The following is a 13834-nucleotide window of genomic DNA, read 5'->3' as shown; positions in this document are numbered from 1 at the left end:
GAATAACATTTTATTTAATATGGAATGTTCTTATGTAGGCAAACACAGAGGTCACAAAGAGTCAAATTAAATTGAATATTTTCTAGGTGGATTTTCAATATTGGCCAGGATACTTTAGAAATTACTTTTGAATTTGCAGGAGAATTGAAAAATTGAAGAAAATGATGAGCAAAAGGAAGGGAGGAAAAATGGTGGAAAGTAGAATGGAAGACGGGTGGGGAGCTTGAAGGTCAAATGACAAATACGGGTCATTAAGCTCTTAGATTAGTTTAATTTTTAAGTAACATATGGACAGACAGTTCGATTTGCTGCCAGACAGCCCTTTAATATATTACTGTATTTAGCAGGTCTCAGCACAGCCTGAGGCACCTCCTGAAAGCAAGCATTTCTGAAATGCACTCTGCATTGTATTTGTCATTAATTCTTCAATGTGATCATTTGCTTCTCATAGAGTTCCCTCATGCTATTGTCTTAATCAGCAGACTGTAGTTTTCCATCATCTTACTTTTTCCAATTGATGTGTGTATGTGTTGTTTGTTTTAGTAAGTTATATTTATCAACCCTCTGTGCTACCATCCTCAGGGTTATTTGCCTCGCACTCTGAGATGCTGGTTATGATCAGATGTTATTGCTGTAAAAAGGATTTGCTCAAATAAAATGGTTAAATTATAATGTACATTGCAATATCAAATCAAAAATATTTCTTGTTGGGAAACTTGTCAGATTTGAAACTTGATCAACCAAACATTTAATTCAAAATATATTAACTCGGATCATTTTAATTGGTTGTTAATTCCATAATTAAAGCACCTATAATTCCCTCTGACCATATGTTTGCACAGAGTTAAGTACAGTCCACAAATTAGACTTCAGTGAAACAAATCTGTCTGATTCCCAGTACAAGTCTGAAACCACACAGTAGACGATATTTGTAATGGATTTAAGTATTTGCAGTCGGTGAACTGCCCCATGTGCCCTGGCATCCTGGTTTCCTCTGAAATTTGGAGCAGCATTATGCATGTGTATAGTTAGGTGTATATATTGACATACATAATTGCACTTCCACAATAATGCTGAGTCTCGAAGAAAACAGCAACACTGTTGTGGCAAGTGAAACCCTCCCAGTACAATTACGTTAGCATTCAATGTTCTTTTTTCATGCTGATGCCTTGAAGCAGCCTCACAGTGTATAATTACCTTTATTGCATTGGATTTAGTTATTAGCTCTCAGTGTATCATTTTGACCATAAAAACTGCAGACGTATTTTCTCTGCAGTTCTCTATATTAGGAGGTTGTTTGAATTTTGAAGCCTTATGTGCAAAGGAGCATTGATATTTGAAAACCTTTTGTTCCATCTTGACAGGAACGAATGGCCTTATCATCTCCTCCTGCTTGATAGATTCTAAGCATCTCCTGCTACTTCATCCAATATCTTTACAGACCAGCTGTTGTTAGCAAACATAAATTGGGTGCTCAGTGTCCAGACGATAGCAAAGCAAAACATTCTGCCTCCTTCAGACATACCTACCAGTGGGAAGGCCAGCACCACCTTGAAACAATTCTAAAAGATGCCATAGTTTGTTATTTAGGCACAGGCCTTTGCTCTTGGCCCCCTTTTTCACCATACATTCAGGTTCAAGTGCAGGAAATTGTATTAGGTGTCTGGATAGATGATTCAATGACTGTAGTACAGTATAGTTGTTTATATCTCACTGTAAACTTTGAATGAAGAAGTGTCCTGAATGTACACAGCAGACAATTTTAAAATCTAACACACTCTTTATTTTAAAAGGCAAGATTATATATGGAGAAACAACCCTGGCACACGCAACTCTGAATGGATCAAACTATTACCACCCAGATTGGTCTCATGCTGCTGCCCATATCACTGCCCCTCCGCTCCGATTGGATGCTGGCACTCCCAAGTACCTCATGAGCCTGCTAGCCAAGTGAGTTGTTGTAACAAATTGAATTTAATATTTTTTTAAAAACATGCCTGCCATAACCAAAACTTTTTTTGAAAGAAGCAATAAATTTGACTAACAATATTTATTTCACGTGCAGGACGCCATCCCTATACTTAAGTTTCCTGAACAGACAGAGTTCCTCATTTGCATGCCACCTACACATGAAAATTTCCCAATATTTGGAATGTGCACCTTCTCCCCAGAGGGATGCACGACTTAATTCCAAAAAGTATTAGGCTTGGAAACTCCAGTGTGTATGTTGGGTTATTGCTGGAGTCTAACCAGCTAAAAACACATAGTTTGCCATTGAGGACACTGTCTGACAAGCTTTCCCACTCCTTGTCCAGCTAGAAACACCTGTTAAGACTTTGCAGGGTTAATAGGAGCAGAGTAGCATGAATCCCTAGCCCCGGTGACCAGTCAATGAGCCAGGCTATCTAGTCTGTCATCAGCAGTGCCCTGAGTTACTACAGATCATCCTGGGCCAGGACACAAATTTTGTTCCAAATAGTGCCATGGGATCTTAAACATCTGCTTGATCAGGCAGATGGCACCTCGGGTTTAATGCCTCATCTGAAGGATGGCACATCTTACTATGAGCACTTAGTCTGCGGGGTTAACAGGAGTTGAGTAGTAAGAATCCCTGCCCCCAGTGACGGGTCTTACCCCTCCAGGCCACAGTACCGCATTGGAGTGTCAGGCTAGATTATGTTAGTTTAATATTCCAACATAGGACTTGAACCTATAACTTCTGACTTAGATTCAGGAGTGCCTCAAATGAGCCAAACTGACGCAGACATTTTATCTGAATAAATAATACAAAAATAGAACAAAAAAGGAACAAGAATCTAGTTCTACATTTAAAATGGAAATGGCTGCCTGTTTGAGAAAAATATTCCTATTGATGAAACGGTTAACAAACTCGGGATTGCTTTCAGCACAGCACTTAAAATTTGGTACAGAGGAAACATCCATTAATAAGCTTTTCTAAAACTGCATAGCAGTGCATTCTCCAGCTTATTTTCTGCATCTTCTCTTGAGTGTTTCCTTGCATAAGGTTCCAGTGCCAACTCTTTGAAAAAGCTATCCACTTAGTCATATTCCACCGCTCTTTCCCCATAGTCTTGCAAGTGTTTCCTTTTCAAGTATATATCCAATTCCCTTTGGAAAGTTATTATTGAATCTGCTTTTACCACCCTTTCAGACAGTGCATTCCAGATCACAATCAATTATGGGAATGCTTCATTTGGGGAATTTTGGACACAAATACATGTCCTGCGTATGGTGTTGCACTTTCTTTGTACAATGTACATTTTAAGGTGGGCAGGGCACAATATTGGGCAAGTTTCCTCACTCCATACCCCTCTTGTTTACCTAGCCGTAAATAGGAACCCAGTTGTCAGTCGATTGGCAGATCACTTTTTCGGGGGTAATAATCCATTTTTTTTAAAAAAAAGAAAATCGCCCCCCCCCAAAAAAATAATCAATCCACGTTTGTTTGTGGGACACTGCTGTGCGCAATTGGCTTTCACTTTTCGCCCACAAAATATATAGTCAATTCACTTTACAGTATATTCTGTGAAGTGCTTTGAGGTGTCTAGAAGATGTAATAAGGCATTAAATCAAATGCAAGGATTATTATTATTTATTTTTAATTTAACATAATTAGCTAATTTTTAAAAAATATCAAATTCTTCATAGAAAGATATTGAAACACTGAGTTAACACTTTTTAAATTTTTTCCTAGTGATACTATTAATGTTGTTGCTTCGGATCACCGTGCACTGACTATCAAGCAAAAGGCTATCGGCAAAGAAGATTTCACTAAAATTCCTCATGGCGTTGCTGGAGTGCAAGACCGAATGGCTGTGATTTGGGAGAGAGGAGTGGTATGTTTGACATTATTAGAACCTCTTTGGATGCTGTTTGCAGAACTCTCTACATTAGGAAAGTCAGATTCTCAATCTTGACAGTGAATTGCTACTTTTAATTAATGATGAAGCTAAAAGGTTTGAAATTGTGAAATAAGAACATTTTTTTCTGGTGCTCCTCAAGATAGAGATTGACAGTCGTTTGTTTTTCCTATACTTCATGGGAGTGAAACTGCTTTTATAAATACTGGATTCAGAGTCTTTGTTAGTATTACATTAAAAAGAAACTAAATATGTTCTTTCTGGATGCTTGGGTATTTTCTTCTTTATAACTCAAATGGAATCATATTGCAAGTTGTATAGTTTTCATTAAATCAGCATATTATAAAATGTGTAGGATTTACAACACACCATCCACAACTGGACTAAAACATGTATTTTAGTTTTTTAAATAAAATCTTTGCCACTATTAAGTTACATTTATTAAACATGATCCCAAGAAGACTCGTAAAATCAATGAGGAAATTGTAAATTGTGAATAAGGATTTGCCTCGATTAATAAGAGATGAGACCTAGTTTTCAGTGATGATTAGTTATTCTTATTTAGCAGCTGTGATGATCAAGTTCCCCAGGGATTGGGCTTCAGATCTCTTCTACTTTTTAATATTAATGACCTTGAAACCGGTATTGTTAGTAGAATGTGGGATAGTAGGATGTTGCAGGGAAAGCAATGCTGCACAGAGACAGAATGAGACCTGACAGTTGTGCATGTGGTTGACCAATGGCTTTGAGAAATATTTTAAAAAATCAAGCAAAATGGGGCTAAAATCAACAAACATAATCACACTATTATTAAAGGGGATGAATATAAAATGGTTTAATAATAGTTGATTCAATCTTGAAAGCGTTTTCTTTATTGTGGATCTGCAATTTTGGAAGCAAATGGGTAATATTGGGCGATGAGGTCGTATACAGATTCATGAAATGCAAATTCGAAGAGGTGATTGATGCTGGTGTTCAAAATACATTAGTGGGCCCTCTTGTGGAGTGCTGTGGTCACTGCACTTCCAAACAAGAATGGAAGCATTGAAATTTAATTGGATCTGTGTTTTATGTCAGTCAACTTTGACTGGGTTCCTTAATGAGGACTGAACCAAAATCTTTTGTAAGTTTTACTTGAGGTAAGTAAGCCTTGTTATCTTTGTTTTTGATACATGTCTTAACATTGAGTATGCATCAAAGCATTCTACAGAACTGTCAAGTGCAATGATTGAATTTGTCGGCAAACATAGCAGCTAATTTGTACATAGTAATGTCCCACATACAGCCATGGAGAGAATAACCAGTTTATCTGGAGGATAAAAGAACTGAGATTGGAGGAACTGGGACTTTTCCACTAGAAAGAAGATTTGATAGAGCCAGCACCGTGATGGGCCGCATGGCTTTTTTGTCTGTGCTGTAAACCTGTATGGTTCTACGATTAAACTTGGTCTATACAATATTTGAGCACCTTGTTTCTTTACCCTAAACTTGCACACTTTGACACACAATTCAGTCCAGTGATATTTCTTGCAATACATTTTGGATACATTCACCTACAAAATGCACATCACTACACTTTACAGTATACTCTGTGACAAGAGTATGCTCGACTCGCCCCTTCCCTGTTCAAAGGCCACCTCAAGACCTTGCTTTTTGACCCAGATCACCACCAGAAAGATAGTTCATATAAGAAGACTGCAAATAGTGTAATTTTATCTGCTATTTTGCTAGAGATAGATTGAAGGTGTTGGGAGATCCAAAAGGGGAAATTATTTTAATTGGATATGAACACCATCTGTTTCATATTGAATATGTTCAATCTGCAAACAACTCTCATTACGATTTGATATTTTCAGCTTGGTGGCAAAATGGATGAAAACAATTTTGTTGCTGTGACGAGCTCAAATGCTGCAAAAATTTTCAATCTATATCCCAAGAAAGGGCGAATTGTTCCAGGTGCAGATGCTGATATTGTTGTGTGGGATCCAGAAGCTACAAGGTATGTATCCAATAAAACATAGTGAACTTCAAAGTATTTCATGTAAGGCTTCCTGTTTTCACGAAGTCCACATTTTAATGCATATGAGGATTAAAAATGCTAACTTTGGGTTTAAAAGAAGTGTTCAGAAATGATACTCTGCTCTGAATGATTTGCTTCTTCCAGAATGATCTCTGTGAGCACACAGCTACAGGGTGGTGATGTGAACATTCATGAGAATATGCGCTGCCACGGTATTCCTCTGGTCACCATCAGCCGTGGGCGAGTGGTCTATGAAAATGGCATCTTCACTTGTGCGGAAGGGACAGGAAAGTTCTGTCCTGTCCGACCTTTCCCAGAGTTTGTGTACAAGAAACTGATACAGAGAGAAAAGGTACAGTTCATTATATAGTTTTTCCACAAATTATGTTTGTTGGTTCGAGGTTGGCCTTTTTTTTTCAAACAAGTTATGAGGGAGGGAAAAGGCAATCTTTTCACCTAATATGATTATAGCAGCCCCATTAATAACTTGCTTTATTACAGCGCTGCCTCACTGTAACATGGGTGCCCTGTGAACCCATGGCTTGCTTCCTGCACTGCACTAGTAGGTTTGGTTGCACCTTGCAAAAAATCACAACAACAACTTGTATTTATATAGCACCTTTCACACGGGGTAACATCCTGGAGTGAACCTAACCTAATAGCATGAGCAGGTTTAATTGTGAACTGCAAGGCCAGCGACTTCCTGCACTCGCGTGCAGTGTGCAGTCAGTGACGTTGGCAGTGACCTAATGACCCTGAAGTCTGCCTTTTGTAGCATTGAAGCCAGAGTATGTTTGAGGGTATGTTTGACTGCTGTTTATCTGCACGCCAACTATCTAAATATCTATATATACGTTTATCTATATTGGGCTCTGATACAGAGATGCAAAATACCAGCAAAAATCCAGTTGTGTGCATTGTCTATAATGTTGCTAGGATTGCAATTTACTCCAGCCGTGCAGTTATGATTGGCATTGTGGCTCATTCGTAGACCTAGTAACGCTTTGCTCATATTATAATTCAATATAATATCTTGAGGCACCCACCAACGCATCTGTTGAGGCTAAGGCCATAAATTACTTTAAAAGGAAATTAGATATATGCTTGAAGAGGAAGAATATTGAAGGATATGTGGAGCAAACAAAAAAAGTGCAGTTAGATTGGCTCATGATGATAAATGCCGGGTTAAACTTGATGGGTGGAAAGGGCTGTTTCTGTTCAGCAACATTCTGATTCTACTACAGTGAATTCCTAATAATAAGACCCTGGCTTATATCATCACATGGTTTACATCATCACATGGTTTACATCATCACATGGTTTACATCATCATGCTGTCAATATCCTGACCGCTTCCCATGCAAAATGTGAATAAGGGACCCCAGCTTTATTTTATGACTCGCTTATCTCATATAAAGTTGCATTCCAATAATTAAAATATTGGATACATCATTGGAATGAACTTACCTGCCATCTACTGCCCGATACCACGGGAAAAGGTCGCCCTCAGCCAGACGGGTGGTGACTGTTTTGACTATTATGGCAAGATCTGTGAGAGTAGAAGTTTTAGATCTTGCCTTCTGTGAGATTCTGCCTGATTGTTAAAGTCTGAGTGATTTATAGACACGTACCTATCCATAAACTTGTGCTCTACTTAAATGAGTGTTAACAAATAAGTTGACAGTTATGAGGTGGGGCTGTCGGTCACACTGGCAGCTGCTCACTCTGTGCAGGCACTTGGTGTGTTGGTGTAGGTCTTCCTGGCCACCTGGCCCCTAGTGGCCCTCGAGGACTTATGCCTATATAGTCATTGGGGAGGGGCAAAAGGTTAGAAGGGCAAACAAAGGCCACACACTTTTGCACAGGAAGCATAAGAAATATTGGAGGTTGATCATGCTGCATTGTTCTCTCACATTTACACACATCAAGAATGATGTTGGTAGAGATTTTGCCCTTTGAAATTATGTGGGTTTGAAGGAAGACGAGGGCATTGCCTAAAATTTCTCAGCCTCATCTCTATAGATGTTTCTAATGCAAACAGCCCATCCCAGTCAAGTTCTAACCCTTGATTTTATATTGACACCTTTTATTTGCTTTCTATAGTCCACTATTTTTGTAATCATTTGAGTCTTACAATAGCTCAATACATTTATTGTAAATTCATAACAGATTAAATGTGGGCTTTCATATCATTGATGTCACTGACCCAGATATAACTGCAGCTGTTGCATATATTTACATTACTATGTGTTGAGATGTTTTGAATTTATAAGACACTTCATTGAATGCAATTTATATTACAAATAATACCAGAGTGATTCCACTAAAGTCTTTTTTTCTCTCTTGCTGTGATTTAATGTCACCATTTGCTTAAAAATACAATGTTTGTATAAATTTTCAATCAATCAAACCCACTATAAACCTTAAAGCCTAGCTTTACTGTTCTGCTTTAGTTGCCTTTTAAAGGTCACAATGTGCTCCTGTTGGCAAAAATCAGCACTGCAAAATTCTCAGCTGAGCTATCTTTATAAATATTTATAATTTTTCCATGGAATTTATACAATATTTAGTTCCACTTTATTCCAGATGTCTCCTGCATTTCATGAATTAAAATAAGAACTATTCATTTGAGGTTCATAGGATGATTCATTGAAATGTGTTTTATTCTGACTGTTTATTCATTCTTGCGATATTGGCATTCACTTCTAAATGAAGCAATTGTTGCTTTCTTAACATTTATTTAACCTTAGTCTTGGTTGAAGGTCAAGTTTAAATAAAGGGAAATATTGCAGAAAAAGACAAGCATTCTACATATCTGCAAGCAGTAAACTAAGATTATTTTAAAAAATACTTCACATATAGGGTGGGCATTACAGCATCATTGTCTGTTGGAGCTGGAGAATGCTGTCATAGGAAGCTGAAACAGGCTTTGTTCCCTGCGAAATATGCAAGAAAGAAAACTTGTAGTGCCTTATCATGTCAAAATGTCTAAGAGCACTTTTCAAGCAATAGCTGTCGAGATCATTTGTGGGCAAAGTTATAAATATTCTTACTGAACGCCCAGGGGAAAGTGGGTGGCCTGTATTCGTGGCATAGGGGATTCTCCCTCTCAATAACCTACATGGTGAGTTTTTAATCTAAGATGTACAATATTGAATAGACACTGCATAAAAGTAAGATCACAGGTATTTGTTTGGATGAGAAGGCACTGCAGTCCATCCATTCTCATTCTTCTACAAAATCCACTCGTACCGGAAATACTGTGCCCCTCTCTCCGATCCCCCCACCCCGACCCAATCACAGCATCAAGCTGCTTTTTAAATGTTATCCTACCTGAAGAGAGGGAGGAAAGGAATATCAATGGATGAATCAATGCAGCTGTAAATAGGTTATTTAAGTGGAGGCCTGAAACTAGGTTTTCTGACATTTCTTTCCTTAGTAAGGTGCTGTTCTTGGTAAGGGAGGGAAAGAGGAGAAAATTACATCCAAATAACTAGTTGAAGTGTTGCTGGCAGTCGTTCTCAATTCTATTCCATGGCAGAAAAGCTATGCAAACTTTTGGTGGAAGGAAATGTAAAACAACAGCCAAATTTTGCATGATTTTATTGAAGTGTTGTTGGCTGGCATTGAAAACAGTTTGTTTGTGTGCTTCTGCTCAAGCAGCTAAGTGGACACCATCATCTAGGATTCTTTTCCTTTCCTGTACACCCCCATGCCTCTTCCTTCCAGTTCTTTTGTTTTCTCCTTCCTCCAGTTGGCTTGAATTTTGAGTTTCTTTCTCTCACTCTCACAAGAGGTCTATCAAGTCCTGTTGAGAGGCTGGAATAAATCCAATTGTCAGGTGCCTCATTCAGTTTCTGTAGCCCTAGGGGACCATATTACATGATGACATTAGAGAATAAGCTAAAGCCCATCAAATTTTGAGAGAGAGGGGAAATATATGCTAGTTAGATTCTTTGAATACTACAGAGCACCACCTTGTATTTCCAGAGAATCAGTTTTGTCAAGATTATGTATTAGAGTTCCATTTTAATTCCATTTTGTTTGGAATTGATGGAGTTCAATGCTGCTGCTTATTTAGCATTATGGAGACACAATAAAAATGGGAGGCACATGTTCTCCCTAGATGGGATAGAACTTACCAAAGGGAAAGTGGAAGAAATCTCGGAGTGTTTAATGCAGTGGTGGCCAACATTTTTGATTGGCCAACAAAATAAATGTTCTTGTTTAATTAATGTCATTAGTCAAGAAATATTCAATCAAGAAAACTGTAAATAAAACATTGATTTAAAACAGACTCACCTAGACTAGTGCTTGACAGCCCCCTGGGGGAACACCGGAAAGGCTACAGGAGCTCACCACCTCCTGCCTCTCAGGCCTATCACCGCACAGAGACCCAGAGAGAGAGACGCACACACTAATAGACACAGATATATATATATACACAGAAAGACAGGAGAGATTCACATGGAGACACTCAGAAACACATATAGAAGAGACACACGCAGACACACTCACAAACATACATACAGGGGAGAAATATACATACATGCATGCATGCATATATACATACAGGGACACTCACAAAGACAGAGAGAGACACACTCACACACACAAACATTCACAGTCACATAAATACACAGACAAACACAACAGCGGAGACTCCGAGTGAAGCCCATTTGCCGCTTATACCGCACAGCGCGTGCGCATCCGAAGCAGCTCCACCCACAGTGACGTCAGGTAAACAGCGAGAGGCCCGCGGGCCAGAAACTTTATTTATAGCAGATTTGTAGGAGGAGGATGTTTATAGCGGATTCCGCGGGAAAAAGTGCGACTGCACTTTTCAATTGGCCCAGGCCATCAAACTGTACAGTGGTTGGGCCATACCTGTCCGTACCGTGAACAATTCTGGTTGTCACAGTTTGTCACTATCTAGTTTAGTTTCTAGCTGTCTAGTTTCATGACCGCCCTACCTGAAAGGTGCTATATAAAAGCAATGTGTTTGTAGTTGGTGTCTTCTATAGAAGCAGTATAGAGGAATGACTAGATAATCTTCATCCTTGAAAATATGCTTCTCGAAAGAAACCTAATAAAGTTGTTTACAAAGCTAAATTGCAAACTGAATGCAGTCCAATAATTTCAAATGCACAAAGGAAAGAGGACACAGGTTCAGGTTTTGGAAGGACAGTGTTTGGATAGACACCAGGACATATTTCCTTATCCACAGAAACAAATTACCAAGAGTGACAGGGAAAAGCAACTTGTTTTTAAAAAAAGACTGGTAACTCGAATATCTACAATTGAGTTACTTTTTAATTCCAGCAAAACACTTTTTTTTAGAGTATGTGTACCAGAATTCACTTGTAGTGGAAAAATAATAACACTGGAAAGTTTCAAAATATTATAAGAGCTTTTGGAAATAAAATATTTCAGCATGGAATGTACGCTAATACTGCTGATAATTATCTTATAGAGACTAACTGCAAAGCCCGTGGAACGTGCCCCATATGTAGGTGAGGTGGCTCTGGTCCTTAATGTTGGAAAGGAGGTGGCAGCTAATCCAGACACCCTAGGTCGACATGCAACACGGCATGGAGGTGTAAGGGACTTGCATGAATCTGGCTTTAGTTTGTCAGGTAAGACTTGAAACTTTCACAGATTAACATTTATAAATAAAGTCATATTTATGAGTCTTCCTTTCAGCTGAAGTGTTTTATATGTCTCCGTTTCTCATTCATTCTCACTTTTTTTTCTTTCTCTCTCTCTCTCCCTCTTGCACACAAATTAATGTCTAATCATTGGGTTAGGCCTGTTGGTATTTCTGAAAACTTTCCTAAAATATACCAATTGAAGGCAGACTGAACTTTCCTATTGGTTGGCAGTTAGTGACAATAGGCTGGGCTTGGTTGGCAGGAAGCCATTGACCGGAGGCTAAGATCTACTCTTATTTGGAATCAATAATCTCGGCCCTCAAGTTTCCCCAATTTGCTAAATATCTGGAGACCTTAAAATCTTCCCATTTCCATTATGTTGAAAGAGGTTTCTCGCCCAGTGCTGTTCATTTTCTTCTTATGTGTTCTTTGCAGGATCCCAAGTTGACGATCACCTGCCAAAGCGACCTGTATCTAGGGTTCTGGCTCCACCTGGTGGCCATTCTAATGGTATCTGGTAAAAGGGAAGTCGGATATCCAGGCACTGCCAACTTTACCACCGAATGAATACTGAGTATGAATGGATTAGACCCAACATGCAATGGAGCTAACTACATGAAATGCAGCAACACTGTACCCAAGTTCTAGGAATGAACGTACAAGCAACTTCTTGGTTAATTGACTTTTTTTGCTCAGTCAAGCAAGAAAATTTTATTTCAATGCTTTCGGAATTCTTCTTGATGGTTGACTAATAATAGAAAGTGCAGATAGTGTATCAATATATTACACCCTCCTACTATAGCCTTGATTCTCTAGTACTACTACACTGGTGAATCTCTGCATGAATCTAACCAATACAAACAAATGTGTTTTGGACTATTCACCTCAAAATGTATAAACACCGAATTAAAAACTAATTTTCACAAATAAAACAACTTGCAGACACATGCACACAACATAAAGACTGGATTAAGATTGTATACCGCATGTGATCTTTGTATACCAATGGTTTATCCATTTTGGGATCAGAATTATGCTTTTTATAAACCACGACTGGCTGTGTTGTGAACACGGATGGTAGATGACCTTTTGTCAGTTCTGACAAAAGGTCATTGACCTGAAATGTTAACTCACTTTCCTCTCTCCATAGATGCTGCCTGACCTGCTGAGTATTTCCAGCGATTTCTGTTTTGATATTAAATGGCTGTATATCCTGTTTATGATTAGAAAATTGAAGACTTGAATATGTTAATGTCTTGTGCTAATTTAGGATAGTTTCAAGTGATCCCATAAATATCTCTAATGTACACTTGAGAGTGCACCAAAAATCAGTGTAAAACAAGTCAAATTAATTGAAGCTCTTCATTTTGTAGTTTCTCCCCCAACTCCCCTCTTTCCCCCCCCCCCCCACCAATGTGTACTGTTGATTCACCTTTTGGTTCATTTTTCATAAACTATTAATGTCCAGCACGGTTCCTTAGCCAAAATATTTGCCCGAAATATATTCTCACCTAAATTAGAGCTTCAGAATTTTGCTTGCACTTTCACTGGAAAAAATTTAGGTGGCAATCAACAGCCAGTCCTCCTGAAAGTCATTGGTTCAGAAGTGTTTTTGTCAATTTTTCTGTCTGTCTGATGAGTTTTTTTTTGATATTTTAAAGTGTATAAGTCAGTGTGAGAAGTCATTGCAGTGAGTGCTGATCTCCTGGGCCTCCCTCTGGAGTTGTTAATGTGGTGCTTTGGAGAAAGTATTTAGACATTGTGCTAATACTATGTGCTGCTCTATCAACTTAAAACCTCCTGTGACTTGTAAGATCACTTAATTCTATTTTACTTTTTCTGATTTTTGGAAGAGATATCATGTCATTTGAAGATCTAAAAATGTTTAAAAGAAGATTGTAGCTTTTCTTTCAGAAGATGATTTTGGTAAGATCTTTTCACCTGGACAGGTGAAGGTAAAATTCCAGGGAAAATGCCAAGGCTAGGAGTATTCCATTTTATGATTACAGATATCCCAAAGATCAATTTTTAAACCTGACCACAGTGTGACTTCTGTATCTTGTGTTTCTCCTTAGGCCTATTCTGTCAAAGGTGCTATATGTCGAGTCCTGTAGTTTAGGGGTTAAAGCACTAGCCTCGCCAGTGAGAGGACCTGGGTTCAATTCCCAGGCAGGTGAAACATTGGGCAAGTTTCCTTACTCTACATGCCTCTATTTACCTTGCAATAAATAAGAACCCGATTGTTAGTGGATTGGCAGATCGCTTTTCTGGGGGTGATAATC

The 13834-nt window shown here is 38.5% G+C and overlaps 1 protein-coding gene across 1 annotated transcript in view; it reads left to right on the top strand.

The window, feature by feature from the left end:
• dpysl5b (dihydropyrimidinase like 5b) overlaps positions 1–12618 on the top strand; it is a 41848-nt gene extending 29230 nt beyond the window's left edge. Inside the window, exons 7-12 of the mRNA XM_007900433.2 lie at positions 1794–1950; positions 3716–3857; positions 5738–5880; positions 6046–6253; positions 11375–11537; positions 11988–12618. Coding sequence (XP_007898624.2) covers positions 1794–1950; positions 3716–3857; positions 5738–5880; positions 6046–6253; positions 11375–11537; positions 11988–12073 — 899 coding nt within the window. The 3' untranslated portion in view covers positions 12074–12618. The remainder of the gene's footprint in view (positions 1–1793; positions 1951–3715; positions 3858–5737; positions 5881–6045; positions 6254–11374; positions 11538–11987) is intronic.
• Positions 12619–13834: the final 1216 nt, after the last annotated feature.

This window comes from Callorhinchus milii, unplaced genomic scaffold (assembly GCF_018977255.1).
Source record: "Callorhinchus milii isolate IMCB2004 unplaced genomic scaffold, IMCB_Cmil_1.0 Scaffold3, whole genome shotgun sequence".
NCBI classification, from domain to species: domain Eukaryota; kingdom Metazoa; phylum Chordata; class Chondrichthyes; order Chimaeriformes; family Callorhinchidae; genus Callorhinchus; species Callorhinchus milii.
The sequence above is the reverse complement of the archived record's forward strand: the minus strand, read 5'-3'. Positions and strand labels throughout refer to the sequence as shown.